General features: G+C 53.6%; 1 protein-coding gene across 1 annotated transcript in view; it reads right to left on the bottom strand.

The window, feature by feature from the left end:
- Positions 1 to 26,412, bottom strand: part of LOC116952738 (stabilin-2-like) — a 132,289-nt gene that overhangs the window by 68,628 nt on the left and 37,249 nt on the right. The window contains exons 17-27 of the mRNA XM_076074418.1: positions 19,971 to 20,051; positions 18,406 to 18,564; positions 16,987 to 17,049; positions 15,868 to 15,963; positions 14,159 to 14,245; positions 13,791 to 13,902; positions 12,915 to 13,101; positions 9,747 to 9,840; positions 9,423 to 9,581; positions 5,505 to 5,600; positions 1,726 to 1,821 (exon numbers count right to left, since the gene is read on the bottom strand). Of these exons, the coding sequence (XP_075930533.1) occupies positions 1,726 to 1,821; positions 5,505 to 5,600; positions 9,423 to 9,581; positions 9,747 to 9,840; positions 12,915 to 13,101; positions 13,791 to 13,902; positions 14,159 to 14,245; positions 15,868 to 15,963; positions 16,987 to 17,049; positions 18,406 to 18,564; positions 19,971 to 20,051 (1,230 nt within the window). The remainder of the gene's footprint in view (positions 1 to 1,725; positions 1,822 to 5,504; positions 5,601 to 9,422; positions 9,582 to 9,746; positions 9,841 to 12,914; positions 13,102 to 13,790; positions 13,903 to 14,158; positions 14,246 to 15,867; positions 15,964 to 16,986; positions 17,050 to 18,405; positions 18,565 to 19,970; positions 20,052 to 26,412) is intronic.

The raw sequence follows: 26,412 nt of genomic DNA on the forward strand, positions 1-26,412 counted from the left end.
CCCCCCCACCCCCACCTCACCGTGACCAGGTCCCCCCCCACCCCCACCTCACCGTGACCAGGTCCCCCCCCACCCCCACCTCACCGTGACCAGGTCCCCCTCCACCCCCACCCTCACTCTCACCGTGACCAGGTCCCCCTCCACCCCCACCTCACCGTGACCAGGTCCCCCTCCACCCCCACCCCCACCCTCACCGTGACCAGGTCCCCCCCCCACCCTCACCTCACCGTGACCAGGTCCCCCCCCACCCCCACCTCACCGTGACCAGGTCCCCCCCCACCCCCACCTCACCGTGACCAGGTCCCCCCCCACCCCCACCTCACCGTGACCAGGTCCCCCTCCACCCCCACCCTCACTCTCACCGTGACCAGGTCCCCCTCCACCCCCACCCTCACTCTCACCGTGACCAGGTCCCCCTCCACCCCCACCTCACCGTGACCAGGTCCCCCTCCACCCCCACCCCCACCCTCACCGTGACCAGGTCCCCCCCCACCCCCACCTCACCGTGACCAGGTCCCCCCCCACCCCCACCTCACCGTGACCAGGTCCCCCCCCACCCCCACCTCACCGTGACCAGGTCCCCCTCCACCCCCACCCTCACTCTCACCGTGACCAGGTCCCCCTCCACCCCCACCCTCACTCTCACCGTGACCAGGTCCCCCTCCACCCCCACCCCCACCCTCACCGTGACCAGGTCCCCCCCCCACCCCCACCTCACCGTGACCAGGTCCCCCCCCACCCCCACCTCACCGTGACCAGGTCCCCCCCCACCCCCACCTCACCGTGACCAGGTCCCCCCCCACCCCCACCTCACCGTGACCAGGTCCCCCTCCACCCCCACCCTCACTCTCACCGTGACCAGGTCCCCCTCCACCCCCACCTCACCGTGACCAGGTCCCCCTCCACCCCCACCCCCACCCTCACCGTGACCAGGTCCCCCCCCCACCCCCACCTCACCGTGACCAGGTCCCCCCCACCCCCACCTCACCGTGACCAGGTCCCCCCCCACCCCCACCTCACCGTGACCAGGTCCCCCCCCACCCCCACCTCACCGTGACCAGGTCCCCCTCCACCCCCACCCTCACTCTCACCGTGACCAGGTCCCCCTCCACCCCCACCCTCACTCTCACCGTGACCAGGTCCCCCTCCACCCCCACCTCACCGTGACCAGGTCCCCCTCCACCCCCACCCCCACCCTCACCGTGACCAGGTCCCCCCCCCACCCCCACCTCACCGTGACCAGGTCCCCCCCCACCCCCACCTCACCGTGACCAGGTCCCCCCCCACCCCCACCTCACCGTGACCAGGTCCCCCCCCACCCCCACCTCACCGTGACCAGGTCCCCCTCCACCCCCACCCTCACTCTCACCGTGACCAGGTCCCCCTCCACCCCCACCCCCACCTCACCGTGACCAGGTCCCCCTCCACCCCCACCCCCACCTCACCGTGACCAGGTCCCCCTCTACCCCCACCCTCACCGTGACCAGGTCCCCCTCCACCCCCACCCCCACCTCACCGTGACCAGGTCCCCCCCACCCCCACCTCACCGTGACCAGGTCCCCCTCCACCCCCACCCCCACCTCACCGTGACCAGGTCCCCCTCCACCCCCACCCCCACCTCACCGTGACCAGGTCCCCCTCCACCCCCACCCTCACCGTGACCAGGTCCCCCTCCACCCCCACCCCCACCTCACCGTGACCAGGTCCCCCCCACCCCCACCTCACCGTGACCAGGTCCCCCAGGCAGGTGGTGCCGTCCCCCGTGTATCCCGTGCGGCATGAGCACACGCGGAGCCCAGGGCCCACGTGCTCGCACGAGGCCTGCAGGCGGCACGGCCACCACCGTCACCATTACCACCGTCACCACCACCGTCACCATTACCACCACCATCACCAACCACCACCACCATCACCACCATCACCATCGTCACCATTACCAACGTCACCATTACCATCACCATTATCACCATCACCATTACCACCATCACCATTACCACCATCACCATTACCACCATCACCATTACCACCATCATCATTACCACCATCACCATTACCACCGTCACCATTACCACCACCAACCACCACCACCGTCACCATTACCAGCGTCACCATTACCACCATCACCATTACCACCATCGCCAACCACCACCACCGTCACCATTACCACCATCACCATTACCACCATCACCAACCACCACCACCGTCACCATTACCACCATCACCATTAAAACCATCATCATTACCACCATCGCCAACCACCACCACCAACCACCATCACCATTATCACCGTCATCATTACCACCGTCACCATTACCACCATCACCATTACCACCATCATCATTACCACCATCGCCAACCACCATCACCATTACCACCACCATCACCATTACCACCATCACCATCATCATTACCACCATCACCAACCACCATCACCATTACCACCATCACCAACCACCACCACCATCACCACCACAACAACCACCACCATCACCAACCACCACCACCGTCACCATTACCACCATCACCAACCACCATCACCATCATCACCACCATCACAACCACCACCATCAATAACAACCGCCATTCGCCACTAAGTGTCGGTGACATTACCACGCCGCTTGCGCCAGGCTAGGTGTACGTTAATGCCACGTGAAGTGTCGAACGCCCGCTAGCAGCAGGTCACGGGACAGACCCACGTGACTGACTGCGATGAGTGGCCGATGCATCACCTGCGCCCCCTACTGTACCAACTTGCTCTATTTTAGTCACCGGCGCTCCGCTCGTTGTTGTGAGCGTCGCTCCTCTGCCCTCCGTTGTTACTGGAGGGCGACTACCTCCAACTGCCCAGTAGCGTCCTTCACGAGCCTCCTCCACTGAGGCCGATCTTGACACCGCTGGTACCGGTCATTGGCAAGTCCACTCAGCTCCACGTCCTCCTGTACCACATCACTCCATCTCTTCTGTAGCCCATGCCGTGCCCGTCTAGCTCCCTCAATCCGGCCGAACAAAAGCTGTGTCGGCATGCGGTGGCTGGGCATGCGGGCTACATGACCCAGTCAACGCAGCCTTGCCTGCCGGAGGAGCTCACCGATGGGACTTTGTCAAGATCTTTCAAGGATTTGCGAACTCCGTACACCAGCCTTATTAAACCCAGGTTGGATCGTCGACAGTCCAGCCTATATGTTTCTAACAGGCGAAGATGTTCCATTAGCTGGGTCCACGTTTCGCAAGCATATTTGTAAGGGAGGGCATGACCGTGGCCAAGAAGATCCGAAGCTTCGTGTGGAGCGACAGACCAGGTAGTTTCCACACAGCGTTATGCAGCCGATGAAAATAGAAAGCTGCTCAATTGATTTGGAGAGAGACCTCTGCTGTCAGGCCGGCGCTGGCCATGAGCACACCACCACCATCACCACCACCACCACCATCATCATCAACATCACCATCATCACCACCACCATCACAACCAGCAGCACCACCATCACCATCATCACCACCACCATCACAACCAGCATCACCACCACCACCACCATCACCACCATCATCACCACCACCACCATCATCACCACCACCATCACAACCAGCATCACCGCCACCATCACCACCATCATCACCATCACCACCATCATCATCAACATCACCATCATCACCACCACCATCACAACCAGCATCACCACCACCACCATCACCACCATCATCATCAACATCACCATCATCACCACCACCACCACAACCAGCATCACCACCACCACCATCATCACCATCACCATCACAACCAGCATCACCACCACCATCACCACCATCACCACCATCATCATCACCACCATCATCATCAACATCACCATCATCAACACCATCACCACCATCATCACCACCACCATCACAACCAGCATCACCACCACCACCACATCCACCACACCCAGTCACCTTTGCCTCCCTAGTGGCGATGTTCACACACCACACCAGGGACTTAATTAGGGCTGAGTCAATCTAGGGGAGTTCCAGGACCGGTTCAGATATTTATCACCGGTGTTGGCCATGAGTCATCACAATAACCACCGCCACCACCACCACAACAATAGCCACCACAACAATAACCACCACGCAAACTACAGATATGTATCTAATGAGTCATACAGATGTGCATCTAATGATCTGTACAGGTGTGTATCTAATAATCTATACAGGTGTGTATCTAATCATCTATACAGGTGTGTATCTAATCATCTATACAGGTGTGTATCTATCATCTATACAGGTGTGTATCGTATCATCTATACAGGTTTGTATCTAATCATCAATACAGGTGTGTATCTAATGATCTGTACAGGTGTGTATCCAATGATCTGTACAGGTGTGTATCTAATCATCTGTACAGGTGTGTATCTAATCATCTGTACAGGTGTGTATCTAATCATCTATACAGGTGTGAATCCAATGATCTGTACAGGTGTGAATCCAATGATCTGTACAGGTGTGAATCCAATGATCTGTACAAGTGTGAATCCAATTATCTGTACAGGTGTGTATCTAATCATCTATACAGGTGAGTATCTAAACATCTGTACAGGTGTGTATCTAATGATCTGTACAGGTGTGTATCTAATGATCTGTACAGGTGTGTATCTAATTATCTGTACAGGTGTGTATCTATCATCTATACAGGTGAGTATCTAATGATCTATACAGGTGTGTATCTAATCATCTGTACAGGTGTGTATCTAATTATCTGTACAGGTGTGTATCTAATCATCTGTACAGGTGTGTATCTAATCATCAGTACAGGTGTTTATACAATGACCTGTACAGGTGTGTATCCAATGTTCTGTACAGGTGTGTATCTAATCATCTGTACAGGTGTGTATCCAATGATCTGTACAGGTGTGTATACAATGATCTGTACAGGTGTGTATCTAATCATCTGTACAGGTGTGTATCCAATGGTCTGTACAGGTGTGTATCTAATCATCTGTACAGGTGTGTATCTAATGATCTGTACAGGTGTGTATCTAATCATCTATACAGGTGTGAATCCAATCATCTATACAGGTGTGTATCTAATTATCTGTACAGGTGTGTATATAATGATCTGTACAGGTGTGTATCTAATCATCTATACAGGTGTGTATCTAATGATCTGTACAGGTGTGTATCTAATCATCTGTACAGGTGTGTATCTAATCATCTATACAGGTGTGTATCTAATGATCTGTACAGGTGTGTATATAATGATCTGTACAGGTGTGTATCTAATTATCTGCACAGGTGTGTATCTATCATCTGTACAGGTGTGTATCTAATCATCTATACAGGTGTGTATCTAATCATCTATACAGGTGTGTATCTAATGATCTGTACAGGTGTGTATATAATGATCTGTACAGGTGTGTATCTAATTATCTGCACAGGTGTGTATCTATCATCTGTACAGGTGTGTATCTAATCATCTATACAGGTGTGTATCTAATGATCTGTACAGGTGTGTAGCTATACAGGTGGTCTACCTGCACGTGGCACCCGCCGTTATTCTGTCCACAGGGATCCATCTCCTCGCACTGCGTCCCATCGCCACGGAAACCGGGGAGACACGTGCACTGGGCCTGGGGACAGGGAGACACGGGGGTGGGAGGGAGACACGGGGGAGGGAGACACGGGGGAGGGAGACACGGAGGAGTGAGAAATACGGGGGGGGCGGAGACACGGGGGTGGGGGCGAGAACCGGCGGGGGGAGACGGGGAGGAGACAAGGGGCGGGGGGGGGGAGACACGGGGGTGGGGGAGGAGAAGGGGGGGGGGTGTAGGGACAGGAGACACGGGAAAGACAGGAGGCAGGGTTGTAGGTAGGTGTGGCATATACAGTATGTGTGTGTCAGTCAAGCCCTGGCACCTGGGTCTGTCCCGTGGCCGCCTGCCAGTAGGCGTTTGACACATCACGTGGCCAGAGCCGGACTAAGCTAGTGCGGGGCCTGTTATAAAGGGGCCCTAAATACATAATTAAACTAATAAATATTAAAACACACGTGTTCAACTTGCATAGTAAAGTTTTTTTTTTTCCTATACAGCCAGATAATACGACAAATCGCTAACCTGGCCACCCACCCCCTCGTGTACCGTTCCGGCCTTCATAGGTGCACGCTAACAGCACTTGCCCCTACAGTCTGTTAAGGCTATACGGGGGATCTTTGTCTTTGTATGTGTACGTATCGCGTGTGTGTGTGTGTATGTATGTGTGTCTGTATGTATCGCGTGGCACCTGGTCTGGAGTGATTGGAAGGCATGGGCCAGATCAGCTCAATAACCACTGTAGGGGGCTGCTAGATTTTTGTGCAGCCTATGGGCTTGTAATTACCAACACGCTGTTCCAGCATCGGCGCATCCACACAACATCATGAATGCATGCCGGGTCCAAGCAAGAACATCTGCTGGACTACATAGTGACGGATCAGCGGATGCGAGCTCATGTCCTTGACACCAGGACCAACCGTGGAGCTGATCTGCCCTCTGACCATCGACTTGTGATCTGTAAGATGCGCCTGCCATTCTTCCACTCCGGTGGTGGGTGTACACCCAGGATCCCATTCCAACCTAAGGTGGCCTGGTCTCAGTTAGCTGATGAAAGTTGCAAGCGAGAATTTCATCATCGCTTGCGGCTGGGGTTGGCATCGTCCCCCACTCCTCTTGATGTCGAGGGTAAATGGGCGAGGTTTAGGACTGTGACTCATGCAGTTGCAATGGCTGCTTTAGGTACGCGGTCCAGACCTCCCCAGAGACCCTGGCTGACAGAGGAGGTGCTCAGGATGGTTGAGAAAAAGCGACAGGCCCACTCTCATCGGCTACAGCATCCCACATCAGAGAATGAGGAGGCTTACCGCAGCCTTCACTCGGAGGTTCCGAGAGCCGTGAGGCGCTGCAAGGATGGGTGGTGGTCGCGGGTTGCTGAGGAGATGGAGTCTGTCTCAGTGGCCCGTGATCACAAATCCCTATTTAACTCCATCAAAAAATTAACCTGCAGCGCCACACCTATTACCACCATTAGGGGAAAAAATGGTGATCCAATCTCCGACCCCCAGGAACAGGTTTGCAGATGTGCTGAGCATTTCTGAGGTCCTGGGGGAGGGAAAATCCCTCAGCCAGGAAAACATCGTGGCACAAAGTGGGGATTGCTCTGCTGAGGCTGTCGTGCCTCAAATATTTGAAGAAGTCACCCCCTGTGAGTAGCTGGCTGAGGTGCCATCTGTTGAGGAAGTGCTGAAGGCGATCCAGAGTCTGAGACCAGGAAAGGCACCGGGAAGAGATGATCTCCCAAGCGAAATGCTGAGGGAGGGCGGCGTTTGTGCACAGACTGCCCGACATGACATCATAACAACAGTCTGGACCACTGGAGGGGTTCCGCAGGATTGGAAGGATGCTCTGGTGGTTCCCCTCTTTAAGAAGGGGGACCGCACAGACTGTAACAACTACAGGGGCATCTCACTTCTCAGTGTGCCGGGAAAGGTCCTGGCAAGATTATTCAACATCGCCTTGCTAGGCACGCTGAGGAGAGGCTTGCGGAGCCCCAGTGTGGTTTCAGGAAAGGGCGGTCTTACACGGATGCCATATTTTCTGTCCGTCTGCTACAGCAGAGGTGTAAGGAATTCCAACAAGACCTACATCTCTGCTTTATTGACCAGGTCAAGGCCTATGATACCATCAGTAGGCCTGGGCTCTGGGTTGTTCTTCGTGCTTTCGGAGTCCCTGACCCTCTGCTCACGATCATTAAGGACCTTCATGATAGTGAGCGGGCCCGGGTAAAACTACGTGGCCAGGAGTCAGAGCCATTCCCTATACACCTTGGGGTGTGACATGGATGTCCTCTGGCTACCACATTATTTAACATCTAGTTTGACCACGTAGTTCGTGAAGCCTTCAATAGCTGTACCGGGGGAATTTCCATTTAGTACAGATATAATGGGAGGCTGATCAATACGGTCAAGGGATGGCTCCCTATTGGTCAACAACATTATGTATGCCGATGATTTGGTAATTGCTGCTCATTCAGAGGAGGAGTTGGAGACGCTGCTGCTGAAACTGGAGCATGCCACTAAGAGGTGGGCCTTACCATCAGCCCCACCAAAACTAAGCACCTGCCTGGGTATTTTGTACCATCAGACACTCCACGCCCACAACTCCCAATCGGTGATGGGGCAGTTGTGGAGAGAGTGGAGAGTTTCCCATACCTGGGCAGTGTGCTCATGACTGGCTCCGGTTTAACAGCAGAGGTCTCACTCCGAATCAGTCGAGCGGCAATATCTTTTCATCGGTTGCGTAACGCTGTGTGGAAGCTACCTGGTCTGTCGCTCTGCACGAAGCTTGAGGTCTTCTCGGCCACAGTCATTCCCTCCCTTCTCTACGCTTGCGAAATGTGGACCCCCCTAATGGAGCATCTTCGCCAGTTAGAAACATTTAGGCTGGCCTGCCTATGATCTATCCTGGGTTTAACCAGGCTGGATTGTGTGAGGAGCTCACAAATCCTTGAAAGATCTGGGCAAAGTCCCTTCGGTGAGCTCCTCCGGCAGGCAAGGCTGCATTGGCTGGGTCATGTAGCCCGCATGCCCAGCCACCGCATGCCTAAACAGCTTTTGTTCAGCTGGATCGAGGGGGCTAAACGGGCGCGGCATGGACTAGAGAAGAGATGGAGTGATGTGGTACAGGAGGACGTGGAGCTGAGTGGACTTGCTGATGACTGGTACCAGCGATGTCAAGATCGGCCTCTGTGGAGGAGGCTCGTGAAGGATGCTACTGGGCAGTAGGAGGGTGGAGGAGCAACGCTCACAACAACGAGCGGAGCGCCGGGTGGCTAAAGCACATTAAGTTGGCACAGTAGGGGGCACAGGTGGTGCATCAGCCAGTCATCTCAGTCAGTCGACACGTGGCACCTAGGTCTGCCCCGTGACCTCCTACCAGCGAACGTTCGACACTTCACGTGGCCTGAAGGTACACATGGCCTGGCACAAGCGTCGTGGTGATGTCACCGCCACTTAGTGGCGAATGGCGGTTGTTGTTGTTGTATCGCGTGTGTGTGTATGTGTGTGTGCGTATGTGTGTGTATGTATATGAGCGGTAGTGTAGCGGTTAGCGCGCTGCGCTATGAACCTGGCGACCCGGGTTCGATTCCCGCTCACGGCAGTGACGATTATCTGAACCGGTCCCGGGCCTCCCCTAGGTCGACTCAGCCTCAAATGAGTACCTAGTGCGGTGGATAAAAAACATTGCCACTAGGGAGACAAAGGCTGGTCGGGCGTGGTGCTGGCCACCCACCCCCTCAGAGGACGAGTTGGAGACGCATGAATGTGTGTGTACGTATCGCGTGTGTGTGTGTGTGTGCGTGTATGTATGTGTGTGTACGTATCGCGTGTGTGTGTGTGTGTGCGTGTCCGCGTGCACCTGGCCGGGTCCCAGCGAGGAGCAGCTGGCGTTGCCGCTGCAGCCGTTGCGTCCCGGCTCGGTGCAGAGGTCCCTGGGCATGCACTGCACCCCGTCACCACTCCAACCGGCGGCACACACGCACTGCCTCCCCGCCGGGGCGTCGCGCCGACACACCGCCTGCACCGCCACCACGGGGGGTGAGGGGAGGCGTGGAGCGGTGAGGGGTGAGTCGTGAGCGGGGCCACACAGGCAAGTGGGGCTCTCTTGGTGAGGACCCCAGCTAGTCGTGAAGGGGGTGCGTGGGGGTAGAGACGGGGGTCCCGCCAAATCCCCACCACTCACGTTGGGGTGGCAACCCCCTCTGTCGGGGCCAGCGCAGGGGTCCTGTGGCACGCAGGACAACCCGTCCCCCTTGAAGCCTTCCTGGCACACGCAACTGACACGCACAAAGACAAAGATCCCCCCGTGTAGCCTTTAACATACTGCTGTGGCAAGTGCTGTTAGCGAGCACATATGAAGGCCGGCACGGCACACGCACACACTTACACACACTTGCACACACACGTACACCTACACGTACACACAAAGACAAAAAGCCAACGTGTCCCCTTTAACATGCTGTTGGGGCAAGTTCTTTTACCGAGCACCTATGAAGGCCGGTTACGGCACACGAGGGGGTGGGTGGCCAGCACCACGCCCGACCGCCTTTGTCTCCCCAGTGGCGATGTTTACACACTGCACAAGGTACTCATTTGAGGCTGAGTCGACCTAGGGGAGGCCCAAGACCGGTTCAGATCATCGTCACTGGTGTTGGCCGTGAGTGGGAATCGCAGCGTAGCGCTAACCGCAACACTACCACTCCCCTACATACACACACGTACACACACACCTACACACACAACAACCGCCATTCGCCACGAAGTGGTGGTGACGTAACCACGGTGCATGTGCCAGGCTATGTGCACGTTAAGGCCACGTGAAGTGTTGAACGCCAAATAGTGTGGGAGCCAGAGGACATCCCTGTCACACCCCAAGGTGAACAGGGAATGGTTCCGACTCCCAGCCACGTAGTTTTACCCGGGCCCGCTCACCATCATGAAGGTCCTTAATGATCGTGAGCAGAAGGTCCGGGTTCTCTGAAAGCACGAAGAACAACCCAGAGCCCAGGCCTACTGATGGTATCATAGGCGTTGACCAGGTCAATAAAACAGAGATGTAGGTCTTGCTGGAATTCCCTACACCTCTGCTGTAGCAGACGGACAGAAAATATGGCATCCGTGCAGGACCACCCTTTCCTGAAACCGCATTGGGGCTCAGCAAGCCTCTCCTCAGCGTGCCTGGCAAGGCGATGCTGAATCATTATTTCCAGCACCTTTCCCGGCACACTGAGGAGGGAGATGCCCCTGTAGTTACAGTATGTGCGGTCCCCCTTCTTAAAGAGGGGGACCACCAGGGCATCTTCCTCCCTCAACATTTCGCTTGGGAGAACATCTCTGTCTGGTGCTTTTCCTGATCTCAGACTCTGGATCGCCTTCTGTACGTCCTCGACAGATGGCACCTCAGCCAGCCACTCACAGGGGGTGACTTCTTCCACTATTTGAGGCAGCCTCAGCAGGGTCATCCCCACTTTGCCCCATGATGTTTTCCAGGCTGAGGGATTTCCCTTCCCCCAGGACCCCACAGAAATGCTCAGCTCCTCATTCTTTGACGTGGGATGCTGTAGACAATGAGAGTGGGCCTGTCGCTTTTTCTCAGCCAGCCTGAACACCTCCTCTGTCAGCAAGGATCTCTGGGGAGGTCTGGGCTGCCTACCCAAAGCAGCCATTGCAGCTGCATGAGCCACAGTCCTAAACCTCGCACATTCCCCCTCTGCATCAGGAGTAAGGGACTATGCCAACCACAGCTGCAAGCGATGAGGAAATTCTTGCTTGCAACTTTCATCAGCTAGCTGAGACCAGGCCACTGTGGGTTTGAATAGGGACCTGGGTGTACACCCACCACTGAAGTGGAAAAATGGCAGGCGCTTCTAACAGATGACAAGCTGATAGTCAATGGACAGATCAGCTCCACGGTAGATCCTGGTGTGAAGGACATGGGCCCGTATCCGCCGTTCCATCACTATGTAGTCCAGCAGATGTTATTGCTTGGACAAGGCGTGCGCATCCATGATGTGTGGATGCGCCGATGCCGGAAGAGAGTGTTGATAATTACAAGCCCATGGGCTGCACAAAAGTTAAGCAGCCTTCTACCGTTGTTATTGAGCTGATCTGGCCCATGCCCTCCAATCACTCCAGACCAGGTGCCACCATCATGACCAACTCGGGCATTAAAGTCACCCAACAGGATGACTCTATCCCGAGGGAGCACTTTAGCTAGCACCTGTGACAGGAGGTCATCGAAGGCATCTGACTCATCGGCCTTGCCTGCATCCCTCCACTAATGTTAAACTTCGGTGGGGGCAAAAGTAACCACGACCACCACTCCTCACCTCTGGTTGATGGGAAGGTGAGCCCAAAGTAGCCTGGGGCTTACAGCTTCCCACACCTCACCACCACACTCCAAAGGCCCCTTCATTCTTTTGTTTACCAGAGCTACTCCCTGTTGTTTGGCAGTCTGCTGCCCCGAGTAGAAGACTGTCCACCCCTCACGGTTGCAGCATCCAGAATAGGTCCACCGGACCTCCTGAATACCGCAGAGATCCAGGTGGTACCGGTCCAGCTCCCGACAGAGTAGTAGCAGCAGCCTCTCCTCCGCAGTGAGCATTCGAACATTCCACGTGGCCACACGAAGTGGCTTTTCGTTGTTTCTGGAGGAACCCTGAAGGAAAAGATTCAATCTCCTGGCTCCGCCAAGTGGGGTTTGGCCAGGAGATGTCACAGATGCCTGTCCCTCACAGGGCCGCCGGAACGAGCTTAACTGGATATTTATTTCGTGGACTTGTGGTAATTAATTGAGGGTGGAGGGGTTATCAGCCCCTCGCACCCGTCCAGAGCCCCCTTTGGCCGCTGTGGTGGCTACAAACGCCACGAGGGCAATGACCAATCGAAATTGACCCTCCCCCCCACGGCACTGCTCACCAGAGCGTTACCGTCACGTCCTGCATCAACGAGGAGGTAAGGAGTTGTTTTGCCGGACTACACACGCCTACACCCACACCTACACACACACCTACACACACACACACACACCTACACACGCCTACACCCACACCTACACACACACACCTACACACACACCTACACACACACACACCTACACACACACACACCTACACCCACACCCACACCTACACACACACATACCTACACACACACACACCTACACACACACACCCACCCACACCTATACACACACACACCTACACACACACACCTACACACACACACACACACCTACACACACCTACACACGCCTACACCTACACACACACACACCTACACACACACACACCTACACACGCCTACACCCACACCTACACACCTACACACACCTACACACACACACACGTACCCGTGGACGCCATCGTCACGCGCCATGCACTCTGCGTGCGCGTGGCAGTGCCTTGGTGGCGTGGCGCCACAGCGCGCCGTCTGCTGGTCGCACAGCGCGCCCGTGTAGCCGCGCTGGCACGAGCCCGAGCGGCACATGCCGCCGCTGCCCGGCCGGTTGTCGCACTCCCCGTGCAGGCACTGGCACCCTGCGGGGCGAGCAGAGCGAGGGATGGAGAGAAGAGCGGGCGTGTGGCTCCGTCTGCCTCTCTCTGACTACTGTGTCTCTCCTTCACTCTCCCTCTGTGTCTCCTGCGCCGAATCTGTCTCTCCGTCACTCTGCGTGCGTCTCTGCTGCACTCACTGTATGCTTTTTGAGTGCGAGTCAGGTGTGTGAATGTACAGGTGAGCGAGTACGCAGGTGAACGAGCGAGTGAGTCAGTGCGAAAGTGAGCCAGTGAGTGCACAGGTGAGCGAGCGAGTGAGTACGCAGGTGAGTCAGTGAGTGAGTCAGTGCGCAAGTGAGCCAGTGAGTGCACAGGTGAGCGAGCGAGTGAGAACGCAGGGGAGTGATCGAGCGAGCGCGTAGGTGAGCGAGCGAGCGCGCAGGTGAGCGAGCGAGCAGGTGAGCGAGCGAGTGAGTCAGCGTGCAGGTGAGCGAGCGAGTGAGTCAGCGTGCAGGTGAGTGAGCGAGCGAGTCAGCGCGCAGGTGAGCGAGCGAGCAGGTGAGCGAGCAAGTGAGTCAGCGTGCAGGTGAGCGAGCGAGCGAGTCAGCGTGCAGGTGAGCGAGCGAGCGAGTCAGCGTGCAGGTGAGCGAGCGAGCGAGTCAGCGTGCAGGTGAGCGAGTTAGCGAGCGCGTAGGGGCCCCGGGCCACCACGCCACAACGGGCAGCCGCACCCGTGTCGCAGTTGGGGCCGTGGCGGTCGGGCCGCTTGCACACGTGGCACGCGGAGCCCTCGAATCGCTCATCGCACACGCACGTCCCGTCCCCCTGCAGCCCATCCATGCACTGCACACGCACGCACACAGACAAAGATACCCCGTGTAGCCTGAGCAGACTGTCGGGGGAAAGTGCCACGCAGCAAGCACCCATGAAGGCCACCACAGCACACGAGGGGGTGGGTGGCCAGCACCCCGCGCCCGGCCATCTTAGTCTCCCCCAGTGGCGATGTTGACACACCGCACTGGGCATTAATGTGAGGGTTGAGTTGACCTTGGGGAGGCCCAGGAGCGGTACAGATAATCGTCGCTGGTGTCCGCCTCACCTTCCCGTGGTTGTAGCAGGGTGTCGAGAAGCCTCCCGGGCACGGCTTGCAGTCCGGCCCAAAGAATCCCTTGCAGCACATGGGCTTCTGTGGACGGGGGCGAAGAGGTGAGGAGTTAGTGACGAGGTGGGTTAGGAGGTACACGTTGCCAGCGCAATTACAATCGCTCTCGGGTGCCGTCGCTTTACGGGTTGAATATTGTTTGTTGAAATTTTCCATTGGTCGTAAAAAAAAAAATCACTCTTCTTCTGTCGCGTTTGCCTGTGGATCCATGCGGCCCAGTGGCGTTTGTCCTCTCGAAAGCCGGCTCCACATTTAAGCAATCGGTTGCGCCACCAGATCGCTCTCAGAATCATCGTCGCAACTATGATCGCAATCAAACTAAGCTATTTTTTGTTATTTTCCCAGGTAAGGCCCCACTGAGCTATGTAGCTCTTTTTCAGAAGTGAGCTCGCCACAAATGATAGGTCAACGAAGTCGCTTATCACGTGGACACGTATAGCGGCCAAATAATCTAAACACGCGACGTTGATTTTAAATGTGGAGAGAAAAACCGGAGAAAAATCCACGCGTCCATGGGGAGAACACACAAACTCCAAATATACAGCAGCAGGAGTCAGGGTCGCGATCGAACCCACGGCCTCCTGTAGACCAGGCGAGGTAGTTAACATCTCCTAGCCACTGTGATGATGATGAGAGAGAAAGACACGCAAACACCAAATATACAGCAGCAGGCGTCAGGGTCGTGGTCGACCCCACGACCCCCTGTAGACCAGGCGAGGTAGTTAACATCTCCTAGCCACCGTGATGATGGTGAGAGAGAGACACAGACTCCACATAGACCTCCTGTAGACCAGGCGAGGTAGTTAACATCTCCTAGCCACCGTGATGATGGTGAGAGAGAGACACAGACTCCACATAGACCTCCTGTAGACCAGGCGAGGTAGTTAACATCTCCTAGCCACCGTGATGATAGTGAGAGAGAGACACAGACTCCACATAGACCTCCTGTAGACCAGGCGAGGTAGTTAACATCTCCTAGCCACCGTGATGATGGTGAGAGAGAGACACAGACTCCACATAGACCTCCTGTAGACCAGGCGAGGTAGTTAACATCTCCTAGCCACCGTGATGATGGTGAGAGAGAGACACAGACTCCACATAGACCTCCTGTAGACCAGGCGAGGTAGTTAACATCTCCTAGCCACCGTGATGATAGTGAGAGAGAGACACAGACTCCACATAGACCTCCTGTATACCAGGCGAGGTAGTTAACATCTCTTAGCCACCGTGATGATGGTGAGAGAGAGACACAGACTCCACATAGACCTCCTGTATACCAGGCGAGGTAATTAACATCTTCCAGCCACCGTCACAACCACCGCCCGCGGGCTGCTTTGTCCACGTCTGAGCCAGTGGTTGCGCAACGACGACAACAACAAAGAGCACGTGGGTGTCTGGCCACGCCCCTCTAGAGCAGAGCCCCACCCCCTTTATCCTGATTAACACCCTGACACCCCACCCCCAACCCCACCCCCCACCAACCCACCCACGTCAGGATCATTGACGACCAATCGTAGCTGTGCAAATGTTTTACATGGTGACGAAGAACTCCGCTATTACAAATGCATTTGGCGATGCTGCTGAGTCAGCAGCGGTGCTGACTCTCGCGTCGCTCATCGCCGGACAACGGGGGTCGGGAGTCGAACCGTGACGGTGTAGTTGCAGTATCGCGCACAGCCCTGCTGGGACATTAACATCCCCATGATGTCCTTCATGTAAATGCAGCCTCGCAGGAAGTTGTCCTGAGTGCGGGAAACACAGGGGCGGGGGGCGGGACACAGGGGCAGGGGGCGGGACACAGGGGCAGGGGGCGGGATGCACAGGGGCAGGGGGCGGGACACAGGGGTAGGGGGCGGGAGGCACAGGGGCGGGGGCGGAACACAGGGGCAGGGGGCGGGATACAGGGGCAGGGGGCGGGACACGGGGGGGACACAGGGGCAGGGGGCGGGACACAGGGGCAGGGGGCGGGACAGAGGGCCAGGGGGCGGGACACAGGGGTAGGGGGCGGGACGCACAGGGGCAGGGGGAGCATCACAATTAGAACATTCAGGGTCTGGGAGGAACGATTGGAGGAACAGTTGGAGAGACAATGGAGAGACAATGAAAGAGACATTGGAGAGACATTGGAAAGAATGGAGAGACAATGGAGAGACATTGGAGAGACAATGGAGAGACAATGGAGAGACAACGGAGAGATATTGGAGAGATATTGGAGAGATAATGGCGAGACAATAGATAGACAATCGAGAGACATTGGAGAGACAATGGAGAGACAATGAAAGAGACATTGGAGAGACATTGGAAAGAATGGAGAGACAATGGAGAGACATTGGAGAGACAATGGAGAAACAATGGAGAGACAATGGAGACACAATGGAGAAACACTGGAGAGACAATGGAGTGACAATGGAGAGACAATGGAGAGGCAATGGACAGACAATGGAGAGACATTGGAGAGACAATAGAAAGACAATGGAGAGACATTGCAGAGACAATGGAGAGACAATGAAGAGACAAAGGAGAGAAAATGGACAGACAATGGAGAGACATTGGAGAAACAATGGAGAGACATTGGAGAGACAATGGAGAGACAATGGAGAGACAAAGGAGAGAAAATGGACAGACAATGGAGAGACATTGGAGAGACAATGTAGAGACAATGGAGAGATAATGGAGAGACAATGGAGAGACATTGGAGAGGCAATGGAGAGACAATGGAGAGACAATGGAGAGACAGAGGGAGAGTTGTTGAGGGTTGTTCTCACCAAAGGGACGCTGCCTTTGGGACAGGTCTGCATTTGCACTGACGAACAGCTGACACAGAGGCCCTGCAGACACACAGAGTACACACAGCACACACACACAGATGATACACACACAGAGTACACACAGCACACACACAGAGTACACACAGGACACACACAGAGTACACACAGCACACACACAGAGTACACACAGCACACACACACGCAGAGTACACACAGCACACACACAGTACACACACACACAGTACACACACACACACACAGTATATACACACACACACACAGCACACACATACACAGTACACACAGCACACACACAGCACACACACACACAGTACACACAGCACACACACACAGAGTACACACACACAGTACACACACACAGTACACACACACAGCACACACACACACAGTACACACAGCACACACACAGCACACACACAGTACACACAGCACACACAGCACACACACAGTACACACAGCACACACACAGAGTACACACACACAGTACAACACACACAGTACACACACACACAGTACACACACTCACACAGAGTACACACACACACACACAGATGACACACACGCAGTACACACACACACAGTACACACAGCACACACACAGCACACACACACAGTACACACAGCACACACACACAGAGTACACACACACACACACAGTACACACACACAGTACACACACACACACAGATGACACACACACACAGTACACACACACAGTACACACAGTACACACACACAGCACACACACACACAGAGTACACACACACACACAGAGTACACACACACACAGAGTACACACACACAGTACACACACAGATGACACACACACACACACAATCCCCACGTCCCCGTGTCCTCGCCTCCCCACGCTCTTTCCCGCCTCGCCCCAGACCCCTGTCACCTGCACCCGCAGGTTCCCGCTTCCCATGCCCAGCGTCCCCCCCACACCTCCCCCCCACGTCCCCCCCACCCCTCCCCACGTCCCCCCCACCCGTCCCCACGTCCCCCCCACACCTCCCCCCCACGTCCCCCCCACACCTCCCCCCCACGTCCCCCCCACCCGTCCCCACGTCCCCCCCACACCTCCCCCCCACGTCCCCCCCACACCTCCCCCCCACGTCCCCCCCACACCTCCCCACGTCCCCCCCACACCTCCCCACGTCCCCCCCACACCTCCTCCCCACGTCCCCCCCACACCTCCTCCCCACGTCCCCCCCACACCTCCTCCCCACGTCCCCCCCACCCCTCCCCACGTCCCCCCCCACACCGCCCCGAGGGTCCCCGCGTGCCCCCTCCCTCCTGCGCGTCCACGGGAGGATGGGCAGGAGGGAGGTCCCCCCCCTCCCCCCAACCCCCCCCCCCATCCCTCCCCCCGCACCCCTCCCCCACACCCACGTGTTTGACGTGGTGCGTCGTCTGGTCGCAGCGGTGCGGCAGGATGGGCAGGATGGAGGGCGGCACCAGCACGCCGTCCAGCACGTGAAGCCGCCCGTTCTTCGCCAGCACGTCGGCCTCCATCAGCGGGGCGGCGTCATCGCCCAGCAGGATCCGCCCCTGGGGGTCAACCACCGGGTCACTCGCCGCGGCGCTCGCTCACCGAGTTGCTCGCTCACCGAGTCACTCGCCGGGTCGCTCGCTCACCGAGTCGCTCGTTCACCGAGTCACTCACTCACCGAGTCGCTCGCTCACCGAGTCGCTCGCTCACCGAGTCGCTCGCTCACCGAGTCACTCGCCGGGTCGCTCGCTCACCGAGTCGCTCGCTCACCGGGTCGCTCGCTCACCGAGTCGCTCACTCACCGAGTCACTCGCTCACCGAGTCACTCACCGAGTCGCTCGCTCACCGGGCCACTCGCCGGGTCGCTCGCTCACCGAGTCGCTCGCTCACCGAGTCACTCACTCACCGAGTCGCTCGCTCACCGAGTCGCTCGCTCACCGAGTCGCTCGCTCACCGGGTTGCTCGCTCACCGAGTCACTCGCTCACCAAGTCACTCGCTCACAGAGTCACTCGCTCACCGAGTCACTCGCTCACCGGGTCGCTCGCTCACCGAGTCGCTCGCTCACCGAGTCGCTCACTCACCGAGTCACTCGCTGGGTGGCTCACTCACCGAGTCACTCGCTCACCGAGTCACTCGCTCACCGAGTCGCTCGCTCACCGAGTCGCTCGCTCACCGAGTCGCTCACTCACCGAGTCACTCACTCACCGAGTCACTCGCTAACTGAGTCACTCGCCGGGTCGCTAACTCACCGAGTCGCTCGCTCACCGAGTCACTCGCTCACCGAGTCGCTCGCTCACCGAATCACTCACTCACTGAGTCGCTCGCTCACCGAATCACTCACTCACCGAGTCGCTCGCTCACCGAGTCGCTCGCTCACCGAGTCACTCGCTCACCGAGTCGCTCGCTCACCGAGTCACTCGCTCACCGAGTCGCTCGCTCACCGAGTCACTCGCCGGGTCACTCACTCGCCGGGTCGCTCGCTCACCGGGTCACTCGCTCACCGAGTCACTCACTCACCACTCACTCACCGAGTCACTCGCTCACCGAGTCACTCGCTCACCGAGTCACTCACACACCGAGTCACTAACTTGGCAGTATCCGGTACTGTGGTGAGCCACCCATCACTGACTGAGTCACTCACCCAGTTTCTCACCAGGCCTGTCCTTTTCCGTGCAGGCACTTTACCTTCAAAGTAACGTGAACCCTCAGTGCTGTCATCCAAATGTCACTCTCCTCACCACCACCACCACAACAGCAACAACAACAGCAGCAACAACAACAGCAGCAGCAGGGCTCATCACTCCCACACGGGCCAACCGCAATGCGAGCACCAACCCTTGCATCGTCTCGACCCTGCTCTGCCATTGGCTCGTCGGTGCCAGCGTGTGATTGGGCAGTTAGGTATGGAAGCCACGCCCCTGACCCATCGCCCCGCCCCCCCCCCTGATGGCCCCGCCCCCTTACCTGGCTGCTCACGTTGATGGCCACGAACTGGTTCGCGAGGGTTCGAATGCGAGGGGTGGACACCAGAACTCCGACCTCCATCTACACGCACAAAGACAAAGGTTTACCCCCCACCCGTGTAGCCTCAGCAGGCCGTTGGGGCAAGTGCCGTCGAGCGAGTGCCGGTGGACGGGTGGTCGGTCCCGCGCCCCCCGCCGAAGCCGCCTTTGTCTCCCCGGCGCCTTCCCGGTGCTCACGCACGCGACGGGTGCTCGCTTAAGGCACGTCGCTCGTCACCGGTGGCCGTGAGTGGGGTTCGTGGCGCGGCGCGCTAACCGCGGCGCCACCACTCGCAGCGCGACTCGGGGGCCGTCCATAAATGACGTCACGCCATTTTGGAGGATTTTTGACCCCCCCCCCCCTTCGTCACACGACGTTACATAAAGTCAGACCCCACTTAAAATATGACGTCACAAAGCTCTGCCCCCTCCCCCCCCCAAACAAAATTAAACATGCTCACAAATCGCTTTAAACTATTGTCATTGTAGTGCGTGTTTAATGTGGCGCTGCACTCTGATGTTGTAGGAGAAAACTTCTATTAAAAAGTCTGTTTAATTAAGAAGAACGTGTTGTCTATATTTCGACTTAAAGCTTTCGTGACTGCAGGGATTCATATTCTTTCGGTAAAGTCGCGTAGAAGGGAAATAATAAAATAATAAACATTATAAAACAATAAAATTCTCACGACGTTTGGATTGCTGTGGTTTTCACACCTGATGATGATTGCTTGTGTTGCAATCGAAACGTCGTGAGAATTTAATTGTTTTATTTTTATCATTTCATTATTTCCCTTCTACGTGACTTTACCGAAAGAACCGAGAATAATGTGTTGTTTATATTTATTTAAAGTTGCGCATTTTTATATGACGTCACATTTATCAACCCCCCCACCCCCCCCATCGTCACAAATGTCTCACCCCCCCTCCCCTCCTAGGTGCGTGACGTCATTTATGGACGGCCCCTTGACAACGTGCGGACGCGCGCACACACGTGACGTCCACTGTTCACAGACGTGAGTGGGTGGTGGGGGTTCTGTGGGCAGCGGTCAGTGTAGTAGTGGTCAGTGTAGTAGTAGTAGTGGTCAGTGTAGTAGTAGTCAGTGTAGTAGTAGTAGTGGTCAGTGTAGTAGTAGTGGTCAGTGTAGTAGTAGTAGTGGTCAGTGTAGTAGTAGTCAGTGTAGTAGTAGTAGTGGTCAGTGTAGTAGTAGTAGTGGTCAGTGTAGTAGTAGTCAGTGTAGTAGTAGTAGTGGTCAGTGTAGTAGTAGTCAGTGTAGTAGTAGTAGTGGTCAGTGTAGTAGTAGTGGTCAGTGTAGTAGTAGTGGTCAGTGTAGTAGTAGTAGTAGTGGTCAGTGTAGTAGTAGTGGTCAGTGTAGTAGTAGTGGTCAGTGTAGTAGTAGTAGTGGTCAGTGTAGTAGTAGTAGTGGTCAGTGTAGTAGTAGTCAGTGTAGTAGTAGTCAGTGTAGTAGTAGTAGTGGTCAGTGTAGTAGTAGTAGTGGTCAGTGTAGTAGTAGTGGTCAGTGTAGTAGTAGTAGTAGTGGTCAGTGTAGTAGTAGTAGTGGTCAGTGTAGTAGTAGAAGTGATCAGTGTAGTAGTAGTCAGTGTAGTAGTAGTAGTCAGTGTAGTAGTAGTGGTCAGTGTAGTAGTAGTAGTGGTCAGTGTAGCAGTAGTAGTGGTCAGTGTAGTAGTAGTAGTGGTCAGTGTAGTAGTAGTCAGTGTAGTAGTAGTAGTCAGTGTAGTAGTAGTAGTCAGTGTAGTAGTAGTGGTCAGTGTAGTAGTAGTAGCGGTCAGTGTAGTAGTCAGTGTAATAGTAGTAGTGGTCAGTGTAGTAGTAGTAGTAGCGGTCAGTGTAGTAGTAGTAGTGGTCAGTGTAGTAGTGGTAGTGGTCAGTGTAGTAGTAGTAGTGGTCAGTGTAGTAGTGGTAGTGGTCAGTGTAGTAGTAGTAGTAGCAGTCAGTGTAGTAGTAGTAGTAGTGGTCAGTGTAGTAGTGGTAGTGGTCAGTGTAGTAGTAGTAGTCAGTGTAGTAGTAGTAGTCAGTGTAGTAGTAGTCAGTGTAGTAGTAGTAGTAGTCAGTGTAGTAGTAGTAGTGGTCAGTGTAGTAGTAGTAGTCAGTGTAGTAGTAGTAGTAGCGGTCAGTGTAGTAGTGGTCAGTGGAGTAGTAGTAGTAGTTAGTGTAGTAGTAGTAGTGTAGTAGTAGTCAGTGTAGTAGTAGTGGTCAGTGTAGTAGTAGTAGTCAGTGTAGTAGTAGTAGTCAGTGTAGTAGTAGTAGTCAGTGTAGTAGTAGTAGTCAGTGTAGTAGTAGTAGTGGTCAGTGTAGTAGTAGTAGTCAGTGTAGTAGTAGTAGTAGTGGTCAGTGTAGTAGTAGTCAGTGTAGTAGTAGTAGTAGTGGTCAGTGTAGTAGTAGTGGTCGGTGTAGTAGTAGTCAGTGTAGTAGTAGTAGTGGTCAGTGTTGTAGTAGTAGTCAGTGTAGTAGTAGTAGCGGTCAGTGTAGTAGTGGTCAGTGTAGTAGTAGTGGTCAGTGTAGTAGTAATAGTAGTAGTCAGTGTAGTAGTAGTAGTGGTCAGTGTAGTAGTAGTGGTCAGTGTAGTAGTAATAGTAGTAGTCAGTGTAGTAGTAGTAGTGGTCAGTGTAGTAGTAGTGGTCAGTGTAGTAGTAATAGTAGTAGTCAGTGTAGTAGTAGTCAGTGTAGTAGTAGTAGTCAGTGTAGTAGTAGTAGTGGTCAGTGTAGTAGTAGTAGTGGTCAGTGTAGTAGTGGTCAGTGTAGTAGTAGTGGTCAGTGTAGTAGTAATAGTAGTAGTCAGTGTAGTAGTAGTAGTGGTCAGTGTAGTAGTAATATTAGTAGTCAGTGTAGTAGTAGTAGTGGTCAGTGTAGTAGTGGTCAGTGTAGTAGTAGTAGTAGCGGTCAGTGTAGCAGTAGTGGTCAGTGTAGTAGTAGTAGTGGTCAGTGTAGTAGTGGTCGGTGTAGTAGTAGTAGTAGTAGCGGTCAGTGTAGTAGTAGTGGTCAGTGTAGTAGTGGTAGTGGTCAGTGTAGTAGTAGTCAGTGTAGTAGTAGTGGTCAGTGTAGTAGTAATAGTAGTAGTCAGTGTAGTAGTAGTAGTGGTCAGTGTAGTAGTAATATTAGTAGTCAGTGTAGTAGTAGTAGTGGTCAGTGTAGTAGTGGTCAGTGTAGTAGTAGTAGTAGTAGCGGTCAGTGTAGTAGTAGTGGTCAGTGTAGTAGTAGTAGTGGTCAGTGTAGTAGTAGTAGTCAGTGTAGTAGTAGTGGTCAGTGTAGTAGTAGTAGTAGTGGTCAGTGTAGTAGTAGTAGTGGTCAGTGTAGTAGTAGTGGTCAGTGTAGTAGTAGTAGTAGTGGTCAGTGTAGTAGTAGTCAGTGTAGTAGTAGTAGTGGTCAGTGTAGTAGTAGTAGCGGTCAGTGTAGTAGTAGTAGTGGTCAGTGTAGTAGTGGTAGTGGTCAGTGTAGTAGTAGTAGCAGTCAGTGTAGTAGCGGTCAGTGTAGTAGTAGTAGTGGTCAGTGTAGTAGTAGTAGCGGTCAGTGTAGTAGTAGTAGTGGTCAGTGTAGTAGTGGTAGTGGTCAGTGTAGTAGTAGTAGCAGTCAGTGTAGTAGTAGTAGTGGTCAGTGTAGTAGTAGTGGTCAGTGTAGTAGTAGTGGTCAGTGTAGTAGTAGTAGTAGTGGTCAGTGTAGTAGTAGTGGTCAGTGTAGTAGTAGTAGTGGTCAGTGTAGTAGTAGTAGTGGTCAGTGTAGTAGTAGTCAGTGTAGTAGTAGTCAGTGTAGTAGTAGTAGTGGTCAGTGTAGTAGTAGTAGTGGTCAGTGTAGTAGTAGTGGTCAGTGTAGTAGTAGTAGTAGTGGTCAGTGTAGTAGTAGTAGTGGTCAGTGTAGTAGTAGAAGTGATCAGTGTAGTAGTAGTCAGTGTAGTAGTAGTAGTCAGTGTAGTAGTAGTGGTCAGTGTAGTAGTAGTAGTGGTCAGTGTAGTAGTAGTAGTGGTCAGTGTAGTAGTAGTAGTGGTCAGTGTAGTAGTAGTCAGTGTAGTAGTAGTAGTCAGTGTAGTAGTAGTAGTCAGTGTAGTAGTAGTGGTCAGTGTAGTAGTAGTAGCGGTCAGTGTAGTAGTCAGTGTAATAGTAGTAGTGGTCAGTGTAGTAGTAGTAGTAGCGGTCAGTGTAGTAGTAGTAGTGGTCAGTGTAGTAGTGGTAGTGGTCAGTGTAGTAGTAGTAGTGGTCAGTGTAGTAGTGGTAGTGGTCAGTGTAGTAGTAGTAGTAGCAGTCAGTGTAGTAGTAGTAGTAGTGGTCAGTGTAGTAGTGGTAGTGGTCAGTGTAGTAGTAGTAGTAGTCAGTGTAGTAGTAGTAGTCAGTGTAGTAGTAGTCAGTGTAGTAGTAGTAGTAGTCAGTGTAGTAGTAGTAGTGGTCAGTGTAGTAGTAGTAGTCAGTGTAGTAGTAGTAGTAGCGGTCAGTGTAGTAGTGGTCAGTGGAGTAGTAGTAGTAGTTAGTGTAGTAGTAGTAGTGTAGTAGTAGTCAGTGTAGTAGTAGTGGTCAGTGTAGTAGTAGTAGTCAGTGTAGTAGTAGTAGTCAGTGTAGTAGTAGTAGTCAGTGTAGTAGTAGTCAGTGTAGTAGTAGTGGTCAGTGTAGTAGTAGTAGTCAGTGTAGTAGTAGTGGTCAGTGTAGTAGTAGTCAGTGTAGTAGTAGTAGTAGTGGTCAGTGTAGTAGTAGTGGTCAGTGTAGTAGTAGTCAGTGTAGTAGTAGTAGTGGTCAGTGTTGTAGTAGTAGTCAGTGTAGTAGTAGTAGCGGTCAGTGTAGTAGTGGTCAGTGTAGTAGTAGTGGTCAGTGTAGTAGTAATAGTAGTAGTCAGTGTAGTAGTAGTAGTGGTCAGTGTAGTAGTAGTGGTCAGTGTAGTAGTAATAGTAGTAGTCAGTGTAGTAGTAGTAGTGGTCAGTGTAGTAGTAGTGGTCAGTGTAGTAGTAATAGTAGTAGTCAGTGTAGTAGTAGTCAGTGTAGTAGTAGTAGTCAGTGTAGTAGTAGTAGTGGTCAGTGTAGTAGTAGTAGTGGTCAGTGTAGTAGTAGTGGTCAGTGTAGTAGTAATAGTAGTAGTCAGTGTAGTAGTAGTAGTGGTCAGTGTAGTAGTAATATTAGTAGTCAGTGTAGTAGTAGTAGTGGTCAGTGTAGTAGTGGTCAGTGTAGTAGTAGTAGTAGCGGTCAGTGTAGCAGTAGTGGTCAGTGTAGTAGTGGTCGGTGTAGTAGTAGTAGTAGTAGCGGTCAGTGTAGTAGTAGTGGTCAGTGTAGTAGTGGTAGTGGTCAGTGTAGTAGTAGTCAGTGTAGTAGTAGTGGTCAGTGTAGTAGTAATAGTAGTAGTCAGTGTAGTAGTAGTAGTGGTCAGTGTAGTAGTAATATTAGTAGTCAGTGTAGTAGTAGTAGTGGTCAGTGTAGTAGTGGTCAGTGTAGTAGTAGTAGTAGTAGCGGTCAGTGTAGTAGTAGTGGTCAGTGTAGTAGTAGTAGTGGTCAGTGTAGTAGTAGTAGTCAGTGTAGTAGTAGTGGTCAGTGTAGTAGTAGTAGTAGTGGTCAGTGTAGTAGTAGTAGTGGTCAGTGTAGTAGTAGTGGTCAGTGTAGTAGTAGTAGTAGTGGTCAGTGTAGTAGTAGTCAGTGTAGTAGTAGTAGTGGTCAGTGTAGTAGTAGTAGCGGTCAGTGTAGTAGTAGTAGTGGTCAGTGTAGTAGTGGTAGTGGTCAGTGTAGTAGTAGTAGCAGTCAGTGTAGTAGCGGTCAGTGTAGTAGTAGTAGTGGTCAGTGTAGTAGTAGTAGCGGTCAGTGTAGTAGTAGTAGTGGTCAGTGTAGTAGTGGTAGTGGTCAGTGTAGTAGTAGTAGCAGTCAGTGTAGTAGTAGTAGTGGTCAGTGTAGCAGTAGTCAGTGTAGTAGTAGTGGTCAGTGTAGTAGTAGTAGTCAGTGTAGTAGTAGTCAGTGTAGTAGTAGTGGTCAGTGTAGTAGTAGTAGTGGTCAGTGTAGTAGTAGTAGTGGTCAGTGTAGTAGTAGTCAGTGTAGTAGTAGTCAGTGTAGTAGTAGTGGTCAGTGTAGTAGTAGTAGTGGTCAGTGTAGTAGTAGTAGTGGTCAGTGTAGTAGTAGTCAGTGTAGTAGTAGTGGTCAGTGTAGTAGTAGTCAGTGTAGTAGTAGTCAGTGTAGTAGTAGTCAGTGTAGTAGTCAGTGTAGTAGTAGTAGTGGTCAGTGTAGTAGTAGTAGTCAGTGTAGTAGTAGTGGTCAGTGTAGTAGTAGTCAGTGTAGTAGTAGTGGTCAGTGTAGTAGTAGTCAGTGTAGTAGTAGTAGTGGTCAGTGTAGTAGTAATAGTAGTAGTCAGTGTAGTAGTAGTAGTGGTCAGTGTAGTAGTAGTAGCGGTCAGTGTAGTAGTAGTAGTGGTCAATGTAGTAGTAGTAGTC

This window comes from Petromyzon marinus, chromosome 48 (assembly GCF_048934315.1).
Source record: "Petromyzon marinus isolate PM22_M1 ecotype Great Lakes invasive population chromosome 48, UKy_Petmar_22M1.pri1.0, whole genome shotgun sequence".
In the NCBI taxonomy this organism is placed as follows: Eukaryota; Metazoa; Chordata; class Hyperoartia; order Petromyzontiformes; family Petromyzontidae; genus Petromyzon; species Petromyzon marinus.